At 41.6% G+C, this 23,054-nt stretch overlaps 1 protein-coding gene across 2 annotated transcripts in view; it reads left to right on the forward strand.

The window, feature by feature from the left end:
• The window catches only part of ilvbl (ilvB (bacterial acetolactate synthase)-like), a 54,708-nt gene that overhangs the window by 21,680 nt on the left and 9,974 nt on the right, over positions 1-23,054 (forward strand). For both annotated transcript variants that reach the window (XM_034167992.1, XM_034167991.1), the window contains exons 5-7: positions 13,142-13,241; positions 16,745-16,842; positions 22,857-22,993. In XM_034167992.1, the coding sequence (XP_034023883.1) occupies positions 13,142-13,241; positions 16,745-16,842; positions 22,857-22,993 (335 nt within the window). The remainder of the gene's footprint in view (positions 1-13,141; positions 13,242-16,744; positions 16,843-22,856; positions 22,994-23,054) is intronic.

A 23,054-nucleotide genomic window follows, 5' to 3' on the forward strand; every position in this document is an offset into this window, starting at 1 on the left:
CGTTGTTTTGATGTACAGAGCTCTGTAACGTTGACCACATGGGAGGAGTTTAAACAGTGTGTGTCCAGGATGTGAGGGGTCTGCAGAGATGCTGCCAGCTCGCTTCCTGATCCTGGACTGGTATACGTCCTGGATGGAGGGAAAGCTGGCTCCAATGAGTTTTTAATGCAGAACTGACAGTTTGTTGAAGTCTGTGCCTGTCATGTTTGGAGGCAGAGGGAAACCAAACAGAGATGGAGATTCACAGGACAGACTGAATGATGGATGTGTAAAAGATGATGAGCAGTTCCTGGGGCAGGTTGAACTTCCTGAGCTGTCTGAGGAAGTACATCCTCTGCTGTGCCTTTTTTCCTGATGGAGTCTATACTTCAGATCCCGGAAAGTGTCCACAGTAGATACAGTGTTGTTGAGGATGAAGAAGAGGGGTGATTGGGGGGATCTCCTGAAGTCCACTATCATCTCTGCAGTTTTGAGGAGGTTCTGCTTCAGGTAATTCTGACCACACCAGAGGACCAACTGTTCCAGTTCCTGTCTGTATACAGCCTCATCACCATCCTGGATGAGACCAGTGATTGTGGTATTTTCCACAAATTTTAGGAGTTTAACACAGGGGTTCCCTGAAGTGCAGTTGTTCGTGTAGAGGGAGAAAATCAGTGGGGAGAGCACACACCCATGAGGGGTGCCAGTGCTGATTGTCTGTGTGTTGGATGTGATGCTCCCCAGCCTCACCTGCTGTGTCCTGTCAGTCAGGAAGTTGGAGATCCACTGACACGTGGGAGCTGGCACAGAGAGGTTGGAGAGTTTTTGGTGGAGAATGTCAGGGATGATGGTGTTGAACTGAGCTGAAGTCCACAAACAGGATCCTCACGTACATCCCTGCAGAGTCCAGGTGCTGCAGGATGTATTGCAGTCCCGCATTGACTCTTTGCCGGGTAGGCTAACTGCAGGGGGTCCAGCAGTGGTCCTGTGATGTCCTTCAGGTGTCTCAACATCAGCCATTCAAAAGACGTCATGACTACATATGTCAGGGTGATGGGCCTGTAGTCATTTAGTCGTGTTATGGAGGGTTTCTTTGGGACTAGCATAATAGAGGAGTAATTGAAGCAGGAAGGGAACCTCACACAGCTCCAGAGATCTGTTGAAAATCCAGGTGAGGATGGGGGTCAGCTGGTCAGTGCAGCCTCTCAAACATGAGGGAAAGACACATCAGGTCCTGGAGCCTTGTTGATCTTTTGTCTGCAAAACTGCTGGCACACATCCTCTTCACAGATCGTTAGTGCAGGTGGAGTTGCAGGGGGGAAGAGATGTCCAGGGGAGCAGGTTGTCCATTGTTGGGGTGGGTGAGGGGTGTGAGGGGGGTCTCTTTCAAACCTAGTGTAAAACAGGTTCAGCTCCTCAGCCAGTCGGGGGTTCTCCACAGGTTGGGGGATAGTCTCCTGTAGTTAGTGGCATGCTGAAGACCTTTCCACACTGTCGCAGGATCGTTGGCTGAGAATTGCTTTTTCAGCCTATCAAAGTAGATCCTCTTTGCTACTCTGATCTCCTTTGTCGGCGAGTTTCTTGCTGTCTTGTACTGGAGCCTGTCGCCACTTCTGTAGGTCTCCTCCTTGGCCCGGTGAAGCTGCCTCAGTTTCCCAGTAAACCAAGGTTTGTTGTTGCAGTATGTGCAGAAGTTTTTGGTCTGTACATACAGGTCCTTACAAAAAGTGATGTAAGATGTCACATTGCCACAAACTCCATGAATGTGTGTGGATGCAGCTTCAAAGAGGCTCCAGTTTGTCTAGTCAAAACAGGCCTGTAGCTCGTGCTTTGACTCATCCGTCCACTTCTTACTGTCTTCACTACAGGCTTTGCAGATATTAATTTCTGCCTGTAGGTAGGAAAAAGGTGTATCAGACAGTGAGAGTCCTAAAGTTGCAGGGGGAACAGAGCAATAGGCGTCCTTTATTGTGATGTAGCAGTGGTAAAGAATGTCCACATCCCTGGTTGGACACCTGATGTGCTGTCTGTATTTATGGAGTGTATGGCTGAGATTTGTAATGTTAAAATCCCCCAGAATGGTGAGCAGGGAGTCTGGATACCTCCTCTTCACATCTGTGATCTGGTCAGCATGTTACTGCAACGCCTCTGTTATGCACACCTGAAGTGGGACATAAACACCGACCAGCACAAATGAGGAGAACTCCCGCGGTGAATGTAACGGGCCACAGTTTATGAAAGAAGTTTCTAGCTGAGGGCTGCACATCCTCTTCCACACTGTGACATCTGCACACCAACCATTGTTTATATACAACCCCTGGCAAAAATTATGGAATCACCGGCCTTGGAGGATGTTCATTCAGTTGTTTAATTTTGTAGAAAAAAAGCAGATCACAGACATGACACAAAACTAAAGTCATTTCAAATGGCAACTTTCTGGCTTTAAGAACCACTATAAGAAATCAGGAAAAAAATTCTGGCAGTCAGTAACGGTTACTTTTTTAGACCAAGCAGAGGGGAAAAAATATGGAATCACTCAATTCTGAGGAAAAAATTATGGAATCATGAAAAAACAAAAGAACGCTCCAACACATCACTAGTATTTTGTTGCACCACCTCTGGCTTTTATAACAGCTTGCAGTCTCTGAGGCATGGACTTAATGAGTGACAAACGGTACTCTTCATCAGTCTGGCTCCAACTTTCTCTGATTGCTGTTGCCAGATCAGCTTTGCAGGTTGGAGCCTTGTCATGGACCATTTTCTTCAACTTCCACCAAAGATTTTCAATTGGATTAAGATCCGGACTATTTGCAGGCCATGACATTGACCCCGTGTGTCTTTTTGTAAGGAATGTTTTCACAGTTTTTGCTCTATGGCAAGATGCATTATCATGTTGAAAAATGATTTCATCATCCCCAAACATCCTTTCAATTGATGGGATAAGAAAAGTGTCCAAAATATCAACATAAACTTGTGCATTTATTGATGATGTAATGACAGCCATCTCCCCAGTGCCTTTACCTGACATGCAGCCCCATATCATCAATGACTGTGGAAATTTACATGTTCTCTTCAGGCAGTCATCTTTATAAATCTCATTGGAACGGCACCAAACAAAAGTTCCAGCATCATCACCTTGCCCAATGCAGATTCGAGATTCATCACTTGCTTAAATTTTCATTGTTATGCAGATGATACCCAGCTTTATCTATCCATGAAGCCAGAGGACACACACCAATTAGCTAAACTGCAGGATTGTCTTACAGACATAAAGACATGGATGACCTCTAATTTCCTGCTTTTAAACTCAGATAAAACTGAAGTTATTGTACTTGGCCCCACAAATCTTAGAAACATGGTGTCTAACCAGATCCTTACTCTGGATGGCATTACCCTGAGCTCTAGTAATACTGTGAGAAATCTTGGAGTCATTTTTGATCAGGATATGTCATTCAAAGCGCATATTAAACAAATATGTAGGACTGCTTTTTTGCATTTACGCAATATCTCTAAAATCAGAAAGGTCTTGTCTCAGAGTGATGCTGAAAAACTAATTCATGCATTTATTTCCTCTAGGCTGGACTATTGTAATTCATTATTATCAGGTTGTCCTAAAAGTTCCCTAAAAAGCCTACAGTTAATTCAAAATGCTGCAGCTAGAGTACTGACGGGGACTAGAAGGAGAGAGCATATCTCACCCATATTGGCCTCTCTTCATTGGCTTCCTGTTAATTCTAGAATAGAATTTAAAATTCTTCTTCTTACTTATAAGGTTTTGAATAATCAGTTCCCATCTTATCTTAGGGACCTCGTAGTACCATATCACCCCAATAGAGCGCTTCGCTCTCAGACTGCAGGCTTACTTGTAGTTCCTAGGGTTTGTAAGAGTAGAATGGGAGGCAGAGCCTTCAGCTTTCAGGCTCCTCTCCTGTGGAACCAGCTCCCAATTCAGATCAGGGAGACAGACACCCTCTCTACTTTTAAGATTAGGCTTAAAACTTTCCTTTTTGCTAAAGCTTATAGTTAGGGCTGGATCAGGTGACCCTGAACCATCCCTTAGTTATGCTGCTATAGACGTAGACTGCTGGGGGGTTCCCATGATGCATTGTTTCTTTCTCTTTTTGCTCTGTATGCACCACTCTGCATTTAATCATTAGTGATCGATCTCTGCTCCCCTCCACAGCATGTCTTTTTCCTGGTTCTCTCCCTCAGCCCCAACCAGTCCCAGGAGAAGACTGCCCCTCCCTGAGCCTGGTTCTGCTGGAGGTTTCTTCCTGTTAAAAGGGAGTTTTTCCTTCCCACTGTAGCCAAGTGCTTGCTCACAGGGGGTCGTTTTGACCGTTGGGGTTTTACATAATTATTGTATGGCCTTGCCTTACAATATAAAGCACCTTGGGGCAACTGTTTGTTGTGATTTGGCGCTATATAAAAAAAATTGATTGATTGATTGATTGATTGATCACTGAATATGACTTTCATCCAGTCATCCACAGTCCACGATTGCTTTTTCTTAGCCCATTGTAACCTTGTTTTTTTCTCTTTAGGTGTTAATGATGGCTTTCGTTTAGCTTTTCTGTATGTAAATCCCATTTCCTTTAGGCGGTTTCTTACAGTTCGGTCACAGACGTTGACTCCAGTTTCCTCCCATTCGTTCCTCATTTGTTTTGTTGTACATTTTTCGATTTTTGAGACATATTGCTTTAAGTTTTCTGTCTTGACGCTTTGATGTCTTCCTTGGTCTACCAGTATGTTTGCCTTTAACAACCTTCCCATGTTGTTTGTATTTGGTCCAGAGTTTAGACACAGCTGACTGTGAACAACCAACATCTTTTGCAACATTGTGTGATGATTTACCCTCTTTTAAGAGTTTGATAATCCTCTCCTTTGTTTCAATTGACATCTCTCGTGTTGGAGCCATGATTCATGTCAGTCCACTTGGTGCAACAGCTCTCCCAAGGTGTGATCACTCCTTTTTAGATGCAGACTAACGAGCAGATCTGATTTGATGCAGGTGTTGGTTTTGGGGATAAAAATGTTCAGGGTGATTCCATAATTTATTCCTCAGAATTGAGTGATTCCATATTTTTTCCCTCTGCTTGGTCTAAAAAAGTGACCGTTACTGACTGCCACAATTTTTTTTTCTTGATTTCTTGTAGTGTTTCTTAAAACCAGAAAGTTGCCATTTGAAATGACTTTAGTTTTGTGTCATGTCTGTGATCTGCTTTTTTTTCTACAAAATTAAACAACTGAATGAACATCCTCTGAGGCTGGTGATTCCATAATTTTTGCCAGGGGTTGTAAAAGCATGTTCCGTCTCCTTCCATCTTCCCAGAGAGCTCCATTACACAGTCCGAGTGCAGGAGCTGGAAGCCAGACAGGTGTAAAGCGTTGTCAGGGATATGTTTACTGAGCCATGTTTAAAGAAACGCAATGAGGTGGATCTGCCAAAGTCTGCATTTTTCCTGTTGAGGACCAGCAATCTATCTTGTTTGATATAGAGTGTACGTTGGCGAGGTGAATGGACGGGAGCGCTGTGTGTAATCCACGCTGCCTCAGTTTCACAAGCCCACCTGCTCACTTCCCCCGTCAGCATCTCCTGTAAACTACATACAGAGTGACTGCTCCTCCAACCAGAACATTTGTATGATTCCCTAGTTTGGTGAAAACCATGGAAAATGTTCCAACAGATGAGTCCAATGTTTATGAGGTCTTCCCTGGTTTAAGAGACCAAGGAAGAAGAATAAGAATGCACAAAGTAAGAGAGAGAGTGCAGTACCGAGGTGGCCATCCACAGCACCATCTTAAAACAAGGGAGGTGAAAGTGGGGTCAAAGTGAAAGTGAGGTACAGAGTGACACTCACTGTCACCTGACAAAGTTTGATCTGGACCTGGGGGCGTACGTTAAAACCCAGAAACTGGCGTAAGGACAAAAATATCCAGATGTCTCAAAGTGTGCATGGATCCAAGCACGTTCCGTTTGTACATCCCACTGAATGTGGAATTGAGCGCATATGTAGATGTACTATGCTCCTTCCTTTCCACGCCCCTATTTAAATATGCAGATCCATGTAAATAGGTCCTTAGACTTGGTATTCCCCTTCCGTCAGATCAGTCAACATGAACACAGAAAATAAATTATACAGTGTGAGCTACAGATGACTGGACATGATGTGGAGACACGCTGGGAAAGTTTATTTGGTACCCTGTCAAACGAAATCAATCAATCAATCAATCAATTTTTTTTATATAGCGCCAAATCACAACAAACAGTTGCCCCAAGGCGCTTTATATTGTAAGGCAAGGCCATACAATAATTATGTAAAACCCCAACGGTCAAAACGACCCCCTGTGAGCAAGCACTTGGCTACAGTGGGAAGGAAAAACTCCCTTTTAACAGGAAGAAACCTCCAGCAGAACCAGGCTCAGGGAGGGGCAGTCTTCTCCTGGGACTGGTTGGGGCTGAGGGAGAGAACCAGGAAAAAGACATGCTGTGGAGGGGAGCAGAGATCGATCACTAATGATTAAATGCAGAGTGGTGCATACAGAGCAAAAAGAGAAAGAAACAATGCATCATGGGAACCCCCCAGCAGTCTACGTCTATAGCAGCATAACTAAGGGATGGTTCAGGGTCACCTGATCCAGCCCTAACTATAAGCTTTAGCAAAAAGGAAAGTTTTAAGCCTAATCTTAAAAGTAGAGAGGGTGTCTGTCTCCCTGATCTGAATTGGGAGCTGGTTCCACAGGAGAGGAGCCTGAAAGCCGAAGGCTCTGCCTCCCATTCTACTCCTACAAACCCTAGGAACTACAAGTAAGCCTGCAGTCTGAGAGCGAAGCGCTCTATTGGGGTGATATGGTACTACGAGGTCCCTAAGATAAGATGGGACCTGATTATTCAAATCCTTATAAGTAAGAAGAAGAATTTTAAATTCTATTCTAGAATTAACAGGAAGCCAATGAAGAGAGGCCAATATGGGTGAGATATGCTCTCTCCTTCTAGTCCCCGTCAGTACTCTAGCTGCAGCATTTTGAATTAACTGAAGGCTTTTTAGGGAACTTTTAGGACAACCTGATAATAATGAATTACAATAGTCCAGCCTAGAGGAAATAAATGCATGAATTAGTTTTTCAGCATCACTCTGAGACAAGACCTTTCTGATTTTAGAGATATTGCGTAAATGCAAAAAAGCAGTCCTACATATTTGTTTAATATGCGCTTTGAATGACATATCCTGATCAAAAATGACTCCAAGATTTCTCACAGTATTACTAGAGGTCAGGGTAATGCCATCCAGAGTAAGGATCTGGTTAGACACCATGTTTCTAAGATTTGTGGGGCCAAGTACAATAACTTCAGTTTTATCTGAGTTTAAAAGCAGGAAATTAGAGGTCATCCATGTCTTTATGTCTGTAAGACAATCCTGCAGTTTAGCTAATTGGTGTGTGTCCTCTGGCTTCATGGATAGATAAAGCTGGGTATCATCTGCGTAACAATGAAAATTTAAGCAATACCGTCTAATAATACTGCCTAAGGGAAGCATGTATAAAGTGAATAAAATTGGTCCTAGCACAGAACCTTGTGGAACTCCATAATTAACTTTAGTCTGTGAAGAAGATTCCCCATTTACATGAACAAATTGTAATCTATTAGACAAATATGATTCAAACCACCGCAGCGCAGTGCCTTTAATACCTATGGCATGCTCTAATCTCTGTAATAAAATTTTATGGTCAACAGTATCAAAAGCAGCACTGAGGTCTAACAGAACAAGCACAGAGATGAGTCCACTGTCCGAGGCCATAAGAAGATCATTTGTAACCTTCACTAATGCTGTTTCTGTACTATGATGAATTCTAAAACCTGACTGAAACTCTTCAAATAGACCATTCCTCTGCAGATGATCAGTTAGCTGTTTTACAACTACCCTTTCAAGAATTTTTGAGAGAAAAGGAAGGTTGGAGATTGGCCTATAATTAGCTAAGATAGCTGGGTCAAGTGATGGCTTTTTAAGTAATGGTTTAATTACTGCCACCTTAAAAGCCTGTGGTACATAGCCAACTAACAAAGATAGATTGATCATATTTAAGATCGAAGCATTAAATAATGGTAGGGCTTCCTTGAGCAGCCTGGTAGGAATGGGGTCTAATAAACATGTTGATGGTTTGGATGAAGTAACTAATGAAAATAACTCAGACAGAACAATCGGAGAGAAAGAGTCTAACCAAATACCGGCATCACTGAAAGCAGCCAAAGATAACGATACGTCCTTGGGATGGTTATGAGTAATTTTTTCTCTAATAGTTAAAATTTTGATAGCAAAGAAAGTCATGAAGTCATTACTAGTTAAAGTTAATGGAATACTCAGCTCAATAAACATGAAACTGGAAAAATGTTAGTGGGAGCATGTGTTTGAGCCCATAAACACAGTGAGCTCAGAGCAGCGCGCACACACTGAAGTTAAAAATGAGGTGTGCCGCAGCAGCCAGTGTGTGACATTCACAACATTACACAGGTGTTTATTGGAAAATACTGAACACAGGGAGACAATGGGGGCATTCAGAAACACTGTAGCTATAGTTTCACCATCAGGAAAAAGAAAACGCATAATAAAAAACATTTGTACATACCCAAATGTGCCCGCGCTGGTTTTCATTCGGAACAATTACACAAATAAACTAATTACTCAGCAAGCAACCAGCTATTGCACACCGTGCCAGAATGCCTGTTCCCATCCCAACCCAATACATTTGGGCATCACATATTATTTGAACATTGATGGAATGAAAATGTGCCTTATTAACAAAAACAAATTCCTCATGTGGTGGCACCTTTATAGCAATGTGTGTGCAGTCGTTAGCTCCAGTTACATTAGGGAAACTGATTCTTGCTGCAAATTGTGCTTTAACCCTCTGGAGTCGAATGACGTGCCCTCACATAAAATTTACATGACCTAATTAAGCAGATGTAACACTCAGTCTGCTGCACTCTCAGGCTCCCTTTAAATGCATGTTGAATTTTGAGACTTCAACCTTTATAGCACTTTTTAAATTTTGTTAATAGGCCTAGTATAACTTGACTTATGAGTATTTGTTACGCCATGCATTTTCATGAATATTATGGTCATTTTTCACTGCGCGTTTATGTACACACACGCAGCCAAAATGATAATTTCCTTCTCTACTGCAGCAGCGACATTGGTGGGAAGAAATATGACTCCTTCTTCCTCATTGGTTGTCTGTGCCCTTTCCAGCGAACGTAATGTCCAGAGACAGATTTAGATCGATATTCTGGAGCATTCACCTAAGTGATCCAGATGAGGATGTAGAAAATGATAGAAAAAAGGGAACACCAGGTCATGACAAACTGTTTCGAGCCAGGCCTCTTTATGATGACATCGTCAGTGCCTGCCAGGCTTACCACCTGAGGAGGAAGCTGCCAGTGGGTGAAAGGATGGTGGTGGTGAAGGCAAAAACTGGAATGACTCAATATTTGAAGGACACGCCAAGTAATGGCTACACACTCAAGTTCACCATTTACACTGGCAAGACTGTGACCACAAGTGAGCACGGGCTGTCATATGACGTGGTCATGAACCTGATCCAGCCATCCTCGCTTGGTACTGGGTTCCACATTTACATGGACAGTTTTTACACGAGTCCAAAACTGTTCATGGACCTGGCTAACATGAAGTTTGGGGCATGTGGCACAGACAGGGAGAACAGACGAGGATGCCCCAGAGGGAGGGCAAATGCTCTCACAAAAAATCTGAAAGAGGATCTATAAGATGGATAAGAGAGGGGTCTCTGGTATTTGTAAAGTGGATGGAGAAATGGGAGGTGTCTGTGTGCTCCATCATCCATCATGCATTTTTGGGTGAGACAGTGCCGAGAAGGGTGAAGGATGAGAAGGTTGGACGCTGGAGGGTGAAAGACACTCCCTGTCCTACCCCAGTGTGGACTTATAATAAAAACACAGGTGGAGTTGACTTAGCTGACCAGCTTATCCATTACTACTCCATCCATCGTAAAACTGCACGCTGGTACAGGACAGTGTTGCTGCACTTCCTTGACATTGCAACCACAAATGCATTCATCTTGCATTGTGAGATCAGCAGTGTCAAGCAAGTGCATCCTATGACACACAAGGACTTTATGGTGGAGCTGGTGTGTCAGCTGTGTGGCATGGACAAAACTGGTGTCTCACAGAATAGGAGCTAGAACCACATTCCTGTGCCCATTGTGACAGGCAAAGTTCCTCACCAAAAAGCCACAAAAGGTATATTGAGGTGCCAACAATGCCTTCAGGTGGACAACAAGAGGAGTGACACACCGTGGAAGTGTCAGGCCTACGATGTGCCCCTGTGTGTTGTGTTGGACAGAATTTTTTTTTTTTTTTTTTGAGTCATAAGATGAATCATTTCTGTTTCATCTTATTTTGACATCTTGTTATTTTGTAAATAGTTTAGCATTAGCATTTACTGCACTGTATGTTTTTGAAATGTACAATTTATATTTACATTCTAAATCTTATTGTGATATTTGACTGTTTTGTAAATAATTGTACAAAAAAGGCCTGAAGCATTTCCTGCATTTATATAAATAGTTGTATTTAAGTTTGTTTTTTGCTACATTTGTAGATATGTTTTTTAAATTTACAATTTATATTTACATTTTAAGTTATGGTTCGTTAAACAAGTTTGTGGTTTTCACAGTAAAAAAAACTTTTATTTTACTTGCATTTTATGTTTTTGTGTGATTTTTGGTTCACTGTGTTAATATAGTAGGTCAGAATGAAGGAGAAACTGTAAAGTTACAACAGGTGAGCTGTGCTGAAAAAAAATGACACCAAACAAGGCCAGGTAAACACTTTTTAAAGGTAAATTATAAAGGTAAAACCAGAAGTAGTCAAAAACAGCCAATTGGACTCCAGAGGGTTAATGTTGGAATGTGATGTACCTAGATGACATTCGGTTGATTGCGTTCCACACAGCTGGCATAGCTCGGCTCAAGGTTGACAGGCACACTCCTGACCAGTCGGCCATTTCCTGCCAGATTGCCCCGTTGCTTGGAAGCCCAGCATTGTCAACATCTGTGTGGGCACAGACAACCCCTGGCTCCTCGCTGTATTGCGCTCTGGGCTGGCTGCAGTTCTGCACGCAACTGCATTAACAATAGATTTGGTACACAAAATCGGCTTTTGAGCCAATTATCGTCATTTGCATACACGATCACATTGGATTGCACCATTTGCAAGGTCCTCTAACAATGCTAATACAGCTACTGTTAGTGCCATTTTCCTCATCACTTAGCGCTTGCTTTTATATCCACCCATATAATTGCAAACACATGGGTGTGAATTATTAATAAGTGTGTCTCTGATGTGCACGTCACTCTGACATATTGTTTTCACATGATTAATGGTTTCCAGCATCACCTCTGCATGTCGACAATGGAATAATAGCTGTAGAAACGTGTATGCCAGCCCTGATTTTTGTGTGACACACCGCACATTTCCATGGTGGTTTCACTTTTGATACATGTGTACATGAGACCCTGATCCATGTGTTTATCTCTTCTAGATTGGACTACTGCAATGTTCTATTTTCTGGTTTACCGCAGTCCAGCATTAGGGGTCTCCACTGGGTTCAAAATGCTGCAGCCAGACTTTTGACACGAAGCAGAAAGTTCGACTACATTACACCCATTTTGGCATCCCTTCACTGGCTTCCTGTCCCAGTGAGATCAGATTTTAAGGTTCTGCTACTAGTCTATAAAATTGTTCACGGATTGGCACCTCCCTACCTAGCTGACCTAATTAAACCTTACGTACCGGCCCGGGCTTTGCGTTCTCAGGGTGCAGGACCACTTTGTGTCCCTAAGGTGAATAAGAAGTCTGCGGGTCACAGAGCTTTTTCTTATCGTGCCCCTGTTCTGTGGAATGATCTCCCTGCGTCAATAAAACAGTCAGGTTCTGTGGAGACTTTCAAGTCCAGACTTAAGACACACTTCTTTTCCCTTTCGTATGGCTAGCATACTGGTACAGTTTTGTTTTACGCTTTTTACTCTCTTAATTGATTTTATTAGGAAACAGCATGCCGCGGCCTCAACTTTACCTAAATTCTGGGTCTTTCAGTGAAGCTTAGGGCTAGTGGCCAGCGATCACCTTAGTATTTCTTCTGTTTTTCTTGTTGATTAATGCTGGCAAATTATACAGTATTTTTTGTCTTTCTGATGGCTGATTCTGTTTTTTTTTTTTCTCTCTCTCTCTCTCTAAGGTGCAGCTCCATCCAGAGATGGGAGTTGTATTTGTGTTGGCGACCCTCCTGTCCTGTGCACCAACAGCATTTCTTGTATATTTGTCCGTGAATTGTTCTGTAATTTATGTTTGTAGCATGGCCCAAGCAGAGGGTCACCCCTTTAAGTCTGGTCTGCTTGAGGTTTCTTCCTCAGAGGGAGTTTCTCCTTACCACTGTTGCTCTGGGGGTTAGTAAGGTTAGACCTTACCTGTGTGAAGCGCCTTGAGGCAACTGTGTTGTGATTTGTACTATATAAATGAAAATAAATTGAATTGAAATTGAATTGGAAAATAGTGTTGGCAGAGGGTTGTGTTCTACGAGCACGGTGCTCTAGTTTTTTGTAATAGATTTTTATTTATTTATTTTTTTGACTGTGACTTTGGTGTGTGCGTGCGCTGTATGTGTAAGTGGAAGAATGTGAGTCATTATGTGTTTTCTCATGCAAAAGCTATAGAAATGCCTCATCAATCCACCATCCCCTAACCATCCAGCAGGTGGCAGACATGTCTATAGATATTACATAGGTAAAACAACAGTGCTTTTTAGATTGATGTGGTACATCAAAATTTACCAAATTTGATGAGTTTGTCCTCATTAATTTGGTGAGTTAAAAAATGATGGTGTTTTTTTATTTTCAAGTTAAAGTGTGAACAAATTGGGTGTGATGCTCTTATTTCTCCATCCACTGCGGTTTAAAGGGTATGTCCCTTTGCTTTTGTAAAATTTAGACATGACCTGTGCAAATGTTCATTTTTTTCCAAAAGAGGTTATTTTTATTTTTTTTCTGATTCTGCAGTTGTTGCCATTTTGGCAATTAAGGACAATCGTAACTGCCACAATAAAATAAAATTTTATGTCCTCCATGTAAGGTACGTCCAAAACCACCTCATGAACCTGTTTGCTGGAGCCTGGGAGACCAAAGATCTGTCTCCACTGCCTGTTGACATCCCACATGCCACAGATGATCAGGTAATAAAGTTTTTCCACTGTCTCATTTTTCAAATGCGAAACAGTGAGCGAATAAGTCGTCTGTCACTACCTAACATGTCATATGAGAAAGTTATGGGCCACACTTGGGTTTGGCTGAAATAATCTGTCCTCACTGAAGAAGGGATCACATTTCATGAAGTTTCTTTGTGATGAATTGAGAAATTTTTTTCCCACTATTATTATTATTATTATCCCCCAAGAAATAATATGACTGGAATAATAACAAAAACTTAGCTGACCATTGCTACCTGCTGCAACCACCTGGTTACACCTGGTCAATCAACAAACAAGATGAGAGCAGTCACTGTTAGAAAAATATGTTTTTTTTTTCTTTTCACTCCCTTGTCTTGGTCATAGCAAATGTTGTAAACTATCACATGAAGTATGCTACTGCCTTAACTCACAAGCTTATCAACAGGGTTTATTAATTTATGTGTAGGAATGGGTTTTGAGACTTGATGAAATGATCTAAAACGGAGGTTATGCCATGCATTGTCACATCCACCACACTGTGGAACTGCCTTGGAAATGTGGATGTCTACTTCGCCTTCTCCAGCCACTGGTGTCCTCAGCTGTATGCTGGATCATTCTCAGAGAAATGCACCGCATTTCCAAACTGTCATAGCTGATGCTGCGTCACCATACAAGTAATACATCCTCATTAAAACTGGATGCAAATTTACTCTTCTTTTTTTTAAGTGATGCATGGAACTTGATTTTCAGGTAAATGCTTTAAAACTGTACTCTGAGTCACCGTCACTTGGTCATCCCACATAATCTGCTGGAATTCCAAATGTAATTTTTTATGGACCCCCCCCCCCCCAAAAAAAGAAACCTTAAAAATACTGTATGTATTTGCATCAATTCATTCTCTCCTGCTTGTCCTGTTAGTGGTTACTAGAGTATATCCCAGAATACAGTGGGCAAGAGGCAGGATACATCTTGAATAGATTGGCAGTGGCAAACCATTCAATTTATTTAAATAGCACCAAATCATAAGTTACTTCAAATTGCTGTACACAAAGTCCAGACATTGCTCACCCTATTCAGTATTTCGCAGTTGTGAATCCCGCACCGTTTGGCGGTCCATGACTCACGCGAGAGGTCGGTTTCAGCAGAGTTCCGGTGTCAGGAGCTCAGCACTCACAGTGTAAACACATCTTGTGAAGTATGGACAATAAGACAATATCGGGGCACAGCAGAAGTCCATCACAGGTGCTACACCTGCTCTAGATAACCCTCTCAACTTGGGAGAACTTGTCATCATCATAATTGCCCGTGAACTCGCTAAATTAACGCCATCCACATCCTTGCTTTGCCATTGTTTACATGCGCTGTGAGACAGCAGAACTCTGCTGGCACTGCGGTGCATTCTGGGAAGCGCAGGCAGCCGCCAGCAGCATTATGGGAAACACTGAAACACTGAATGAGCAAGCACATTATTGACAGTGGTAAGAATTTTTTTTTTTTTTTGGTTATTTGTAGGAATAAACCTCAAGGGGACCATCTGCTCTGTCCATTCAAACAAGACAAAACAGAAGACACAGCACATATTTGACAGACTATGCAATAAGATAGGCAATGGTTAAATTAAACCATATATGAGTCATTATTGGCAATGGTGGCATGACTGAATAATCAGCTATAAGATCTGTATCAGAAGCCCAGAGAAACTGGCTGCATTGGTAAATCAGTGAATATTCAGGCCTACAAATAATTTATTAGTCATGAGCATGAGTCATTGCATGTTTTTGAACTGTGGGGTGAATTTAGTGCCAGAAGGAAATAAACAACTCTGCAGAGAATAAGAACCCAGGATGTTCTTGCTGTGAGACAGCAGTGCTAACCACTAATCCACCATGCAGCCTGTATCTAAATATTCACAGTGCTTCACTTTTTCTGCATTTTGTTACAGCCTTATTCCAAAATAGAGTAAATTCATTTTTCCCTCAAAATTCTACTCACAACACCCCATAATGACAACATGAAAACGTTTTTTGTTATTGTTCTTGTTTTTTTTGTTTTTTTTTTAAACAAATTTATTAAAAAATAAATAAATAAAAAATTACGTATACAAGTACTCACACCCTATGATCAATACTTTGTTGATGCACGTTTGGTAGCAATTGCAGCCTCAAGTCTTCTTGAATACAATGCCGCAAGCTTGGCACACTTATCTTTGGACAGTTTTGCTTATTCCTCTTTGCAGAACCTCTCAAGCTCCATTGGGTTGGATGGGGAGCATCGGTGGACAGCTATTCAGTCATATTCAGGTCTGGGCTCTGGCTGGGCCACTCAAGAACATTCACAGAGTTGTCCTGAAGCCACTCCTTTGATATCTTAGTTGTGTGCTTAGGGTCATTGTCCTGCTGAAAGCTGAACTTGCACCCCACTCTGAGGGCAAGAGCACTCTGGAGCAGGTTTTCATCCAAGATGTCTCTGTACATTGATGAATTCATCTTTCCCTCAATCTTGACTAGTTGCAGAGATGGCTGTCCTTTTGGAAGGTTCTCCTCTCTACACAGAGGAATGCTGGAGTTCTGACAGAGTGACCATCGCTCACTTTAGATGGGCGGCCAGCTCTAGGAAGAGTCCTGGTGGATCCGAACTTCTTCCATTTATGGATGATTGAGGCCACTGTGCTCATTGGGACCTTCAAAACAGCAGAAATGTTTCTGTACCCTTCCGCAGATTTGTGCCTCAAGACAATCCTGTCTCAGAGGTCTACAGACAATTCCTTTGACTTCATGCTTGGTTTGTGCTCTGACATGCATTGTCAACTGTGAGACCTTATATGTAGACAGATGTGTGCCTTTCCAAATTATATCCAGTCAACTGAATTTACCCCAGGTGGACTCCAATTTAGCTGTAGAAACAAATGAAAGATGATCAGTGGAAACAGGATGTACCTGAGCTCAACTGTGAGCATCATGAGTACGTGTGATTATGTACATGTGATTTCTTAGTTTTTGTTTTTTTAATAAATTTGCAAAAATCTTAAGTGTTTTTCACATTGTCAATATGGAGTATTGTGTGTAGAATTTTGAGGAAAAAAATGAATTTCATCCATTTTGGAATGAGGCTGTAATATAAAAAATGTGGAAAAAGTGCAACTCTGTGAATACTTCCTGGATGCACTATACCTGATCGGGACAATCTTGTTTTATTACAAACATTATTGACTTGCCCTGTGTGTTATGAAACTAAACCTTCAATTTATGCTCTCAACCATGATTTAAGCGCTTTCAAGTAATTCTTTTTGTAACATTTCTAATGAAAATGTGTTCCTAGTGACATAGTGAGCAGAAACAAGGAAACAACAGAGAAACATGTAGGTCTGATTTACTAATGGACTGGTTAAATTGAGCTGCTTGTGGAGAAGATAATTCAGTCAAACCACAATGAATGATCCATGCTGTGGCTATAGTCACATATCCATCTCTTTATGTAAAATAAATGCTCTTCCTTGTTCTCTAAATTAGGTACAAAGGTGTGTAGAGCTGGTGAGCCGAGCCAAGAAACCGGTTATTCTGATGGGTAGCCAAGCAACACTACCCCCAATGCCTGTGGAAGACATTAGGTGATCTGTCATAACTTTCTTTGCTACATCATACTGTTTTGCTGCCAGTCTGTTGTGGGTTTCTTATGTTGGGCTCCTTTGACATATTTCGAAATCTACTCACACCCAGCACAAAGTGGCACATGTCTGTGCACTCATGATTGCGCTGGTCTTAAAGGCCATGTGCAAAGGTCTGGAAACTACATTTTCCTTGAGGGCTGTTCTGTGTAAAGCCAGAATCATTGGTGTATTTTTCCCAAATTGGTCTGTGTAAATTTACTTAATTCCTTATTTTGTTGTGCATTGTTCCTGAAATGTCCCCTGCTGGTGAGAACATGCGCTGCTGCGTGACGTCAGTGCAGGGATGGCCCATTTTCGATTGCTTTTGTTCGCAATGGCAGGACACAAAGCGCTTTGTAAAGCGTTTCTTCCGATATTTCTCTGAATGATGATTGAGCAGATTTTGACAGCAGAGAACCCAGGTGGTATACTGGTTTGAGCCAAAACTCTCAGGAGAAGATGCAGATGAGGAATTGAACATGGAAGGGAAGCTAGGTGCTTGTAAGATCTGTATTGGTGAGTAATTTAGTTGTGTAATCCTTGATGTTATTTTCCTAACCACAATTTTAAATGGATAACACTTTGGACCCCGGACCTTTGAAGTTCATGTTGAAATAGCCATATGATCAAATGAAGCCTCTGACACACTGCATCTACAGTACGCACCAGAAATGATTTTACTCTGTTGTGTGGCGTGTACACTGAAAAAACAGTTGGATTTTCATGATTTAACTATGTACATTGGCTGCACATGATCAGACTGTGTTCAAATACCTGTACCTATGGGGTAAATGTCTGTCTTCAGCTTAAGGAACTTTGCTAGCCCCATGTCAGACTGCATCTTATTTATGTAGCTGTTATCAGTGAAATGGCAACTACATGTGGTAGAGTTTTTCTGGGACCATCCGTCGTTTCACGTCCTTTTGACAAATTGTGCCCGTGCATCTTCTTGCTTCTTCCTCAGCGGGAAGTTTATGAAACTTCACAAATTTGGGAAACTCCAGTTTGGGGTACGTTGCCACACCAAAGCACGATTCAGTGATTCAAGTGATTCTTGGTGATTCAAAATATCTGAATTGTTCTTTTCATATCAGCCACGTAAAGAGCAGAATGGCAGAGAAAAAAATGTAAATACAAGCCTTTCTCCTGTGTTTGTGGATTGATCCAGGCGTGCTGCTCTCTGCAGTGACATCACATGCTTATTAACATAGTTTTAGCCAACTGCTGAAAAGCAGCACGTGCACAGTAATTTTAAATGCTTTCGATCATCTGAAATCTGATGATTGCTGGCCTCTACTGGTGGTTGGCTCTCACTGCAGTATTGTATCACTTCCTGTTCCGGAGCACAGCAGTGTTTTGCTGTATCTGTTAGCTGTTTAATCTGCGTAGTTAGATTGATCTAGATAACTAGATAACGATTTATTTCACAGTGTAATCTTCACGTCCCTTAATTAAAGCACTCTCTCTGCTGAATCACCTCTAAATTATTCACACATTATTCACTTTGTGTGTTTTTAGGAATCCGCTAGCTTAGCGCAGCTATTAGCTCTTAGCCGGTTTAGCATGGCGGCTTCTCCTGTCTCTCCCCCACTTTTCTAGCCAGGCCCCTGTATAGGTGCGGACCAAGGTAGCTTAGCCGCCGTTAGCTGTCCCCCAGCAGATCCCGAGTAGCTGGGAAAGTAGGCCGGCTGGGTGACTGTGAGGAAGAAGCATAGTTCTAAACAGAAGCCCCCTGTATACCACCAACCCGTTCACATCTCTAACTGTTTTTCCCCACTCGGCGACACACCCGCCGAGGAACAAACTCTGGTTATTGGCGACTCTGTTCTGAGAAATGTGAAGTTAGCGACACCAGCAACCATAGTCAAATGTCTTCCGGGGGCCAGAGCAGGCGACATTGAAGGAAATTTGAAACTGCTTGCTAAGGCTAAGCGTAAATTTGGTAAGATTGTAATTCACGTCGGCAGTAATGACACCCGGTTACGCCAATCGGAGGTCACTAAAATTAATATTGAATCGGTGTGTAACTTTGCAAAAACAATGTCGGACTCTGTAGTTTTCTCTGGGCCCCTCCCCAATCGGACCGGGAGTGACATGTTTAGCCGCATGTTGTCCTTGAATTGCTGGCTGTCTGAGTGGTGTCCAAAAAATGAGGTGGGCTTCATAGGTAATTGGCAAAGCTTCTGGGGAAAACCTGGTCTTGTTAGGAGAGATGGCATCCATCCCACTTTGGATGGAGCAGCTCTCATCTCTAGAAATCTGGCCAATTTTATTAAACCCTCCAAATCATGACTATCCAGGGTTAGGACCAGGAAGCAGAGTTGTAGTCTTACACACCTCTCTGCAGCTTCTCTCCCCCTGCCATCCCCCCAATACCCCATCCCCGTAGAGACGGTGCCTGCTCCTAGACCACCAATAACCAGTAAAAATCTATTTAAGCATAAAAATTCAAAAAGAAAAATAATATAGCACCTTCAACTGCACCACAGACTAAAATAGTTAAATGTGGTCTATTAAACATTAGGTCTCTCTCTTCTAAGTCCCTGTTAGTAAATGATATAATAATTGATCAACATATTGATTTATTCTGCCTTACAGAAACCTGGTTACAGCAGGATGATTATGTTAGTTTAAATGAGTCAACACCCCCGAGTCACACTAACTGTCAGAATGCTTGAAGCACAGGTCGAGGAGGAGGATTAGCAGCAATCTTCCACTCAGTCTTCCACTCCAGCTTATTAATTAATCAAAGACCCAGACAGAGCTTTAAATCATTTGAAAGCTTGACTCTTAGTCTTGTCCATGAAATTGGAAGTCTCAAAAACCAGTTTTATTTGTTATTATCTATTGTCCACCTGGTCGTTACTGTGAGTTTCTCTGTGAATTTTCAGACCATTTGTCTGACTTAGCGCTTAGCTCAGATAAGATAATTATAGTGGCTGATTTTAACATCCACATAGATGCTAAGAATGACAGCCTCAACACTGCATTTAATCTATTATTAGATTCAGTTGGTTTTGCTCAAAATGTTAATGAGCCCACCCACCATTTTAACCGCACTTTAGATCTTCTTCTGACATATGGCATAGAAATTGAAGACTTAACAGTATTCCCTGAAAACCCCGTAGTCTGATCATTTCTTAGTAACATTTACATTTACTTTAATGGACTACCCAGTAGTGTGGAATAGTAGAAGTCTTTCTGAAAGCGCTGTAACTAGGTTTAAGGATATGATTCCTTCTTTATGTTCTTCAATGCCATATACCAACACAGTGCAGAGTAGCTACCTAAACTCTGTGAGTGAGATAGATTATCTCGTCAGTAGTTTTACATCCTCATTGAGGACAACTTTGGATGCTGTAGCTCCTCTGAAAAAGAGAGCCTTAATTCAGAAGTGCCTGACTCCGTGGTGTAACTCACAAACTCGCTGCTTAAAGCAGATAACCCATAAGTTGGAGAGGAAATGGCGTCTCACTAATTTAGAAGATCTTAATTTAGCCTGGAAAAAGAGTCTGTTGCTCTTTAAAAAAGCCCTCCGTAAAGCAAGGATATCTTACTATTAATCACTAATTGAAGAAAATAAGAACAACCCCAGGCTTCTTTTCAGCACTGTAGCCAGGCTGACAAAGAGTCAGAGCTCTATTGAGCCGAGTATTCCTTTAACTTTAACTAGTAATGACTTCATGACTTTCTTTGCAAATAAAATTTTAACTATTAGAGAAAAAATTATTCATAACCATCCCAAAGACATATCTTTATGTTCGGCTGCCTTCAGTAATGCTGGTATTTGGCTAGACTCTTTCTCTCCGATTGTTCTGTCTGAGTTATTTTCATTAGTTACTTCATCCAAACCATCAACATGTCTATTAGACCCCATTCCTACCAGACTGCTCAAGGAAGCCCTACCATTAGTTAATGCTTCAATCTTAAATATGATCAATCTATCTTTATTAGTTGGCTATGTACCACAGGCTTTTAAGGTGGCAGTAATTAAACCATTACTTAAAAAGCCATCACTTGACCCAGCTATCTTAGCTAATTATAGGCCAATCTCCAACCTTCCTTTTCTCTCAAAAATTCTTGAAAGGGTAGTTGTAAAACAGCTAACTGATCATCTGCAGAGGAATGGTCTATTTGAAGAGTTTCAGTCAGGTTTCAGAATTCATCATAGTACAGAAACAGCATTAGTGAGGGTTACAAATGATCTTCTTATGGCCTCAGACAGTGGACTCATCTCTGTGCTCGTCCTGTTAGACCTCAGTGCAGCTTTTGATACTGTTGACCATAAAATTTTATTACAGAGATTAGAGCATGCCATAGGTATTAAAGGCACTGCGCTGCAGTGGTTTGAATCATATTTATCTAATAGATTACAATTTGTTCATGTAAATGGGGAGTCTTCTTCACAGACTAAGGTTAATTATGGAGTTCCACAAGGTTCTGTGCTAGGACCAATTTTATTCACTTTATACATGCTTCCCTTAGGCAGTATTATTAGAAAGCATTGCTTAAATTTTCATTGTTACGCAGATGATACCCAGCTTTATAAATCCATGAAGCCAGAGGACACACACCAATTAGTTAAACTGCAGGAATGTCTTTCAGACATAAAGACATGGATGACCTCTAATTTCCTGCTTTTAAATTCAGATAAAACTGAAGTTATTGTACTTGGCCCCACAAATCTTAGAAACATGGTGTCTAACCAGATCCTTACTCTGGATGGCATTACCCTGACCTCCAGTAATACTGTGAGAAATCTTGGAGTCATTTTTGATCAGGATATGTCCTTCAATGCGTGTATTAAGCAAATATGTAGGACTGCTTTTTTGCATTTGCGCAATATCTCTAAAATTAGAAAGGTCTTGTCTCAGAGTGATGCTGAAAAGCTAATTCATGCATTTATTTCTTCTAGGCTGGACTAATGTAATTCATTATTATCAGGTTGTCCTAAAAGTTCCCTGAAAAGCCTTCAGTTAATTCAAAATGCTGCAGCTAGAGTGCTGACAGGGACTAGAAGGAGAGAGCATATTTCATCCATATTGGCCTCTCTTCATTGGCTCCCTGTTAATTCCAGAATAGAATTTAAAATTCTTCTTCTTACTTATAAGGTTTTGAATAATCAGGTCCCATCTTGTCTTAGGGACCTCTTAGTACCATATCACCCCAATAGAGCGCTTCGCTGTCAGACTGCGGGCTTACTTGTAGTTCCTAGGGTTTGTAAGAGTAGAATGGGAGGCAGAGCCTTCAGCTTTCAGGCTCCTTGCCTGTGGAACCAGCTCCCAATTCGGATTAGGGAGACAGACACCCTCTCTACTTTAAAGATTAAGCTTAAAACTTTCCTTTTTGAAAAAGCTTATAGTTAGGGCTGGATCAGGTGACCCTGAACCATCCCTTAGTTATGCTGCTATAGACTTAGACTGCTGGGGGGTTTCCCATGATTCACCCAGTGTTTCTTTTTATTCACCTCTTTTTGCTCTGTATGCACCACTCTGCTTTTAATAATTGGTGATTGATCTCTGCTCTCTTCCACAGCATGTCTTTTTCCTGATTCTCTCCCCTCAGCCCCAACCAGTCCCAGCAGAAGACTGCCCCTCCCTGAGCCTGTTTCTGCTGGAGGTTTCTTCCTGTTAAAAGGGAGTTTTCCCTTGACTCCCTTGACTAATTAATTAAATGCAACATCTTTGTGCTGTGTACCTTAGTTTGGGCTCATTCCAGTATTATGTGGCATATAAATAGCAAAATGTTGCTGGATACACCCAAATACACTTACATTGTGCACTTTCAAAGTCGAGACTTAATTCCAAAAATGCTTTGTAACTCTTCAAATGTTGCTTCATCTTAATTCAGGTACAACTAATTTAAGGAAGCAAAGTTGCATCGTCCTCACAAAATTGTAGTCTCTTATGTATGTAACATCTACAACATTTTATATTCTTAGTATGATTATATGCTTTGCAATCTTGTATTTACAGGAAGGTGTTAGAGGAGCTGGGTATCCCATGCTTCCTTGGAGGCATGTCACGTGGCATACTGGGTAGAAACAGCCCAATCCACATTCGGCAGAACAGACGAGAAGCTCTGAAGGAGGCTGACGTGGTGCTGTTGGCAGGTTCGGCATACATATTGTCATGTGTCATGTTAAATTTATTCATTTTTGCCTTACAGATAGC

The sequence above is a fragment of the Thalassophryne amazonica genome, chromosome 4 (assembly GCF_902500255.1).
Source record: "Thalassophryne amazonica chromosome 4, fThaAma1.1, whole genome shotgun sequence".
Taxonomy (NCBI): Eukaryota; Metazoa; Chordata; class Actinopteri; order Batrachoidiformes; family Batrachoididae; genus Thalassophryne; species Thalassophryne amazonica.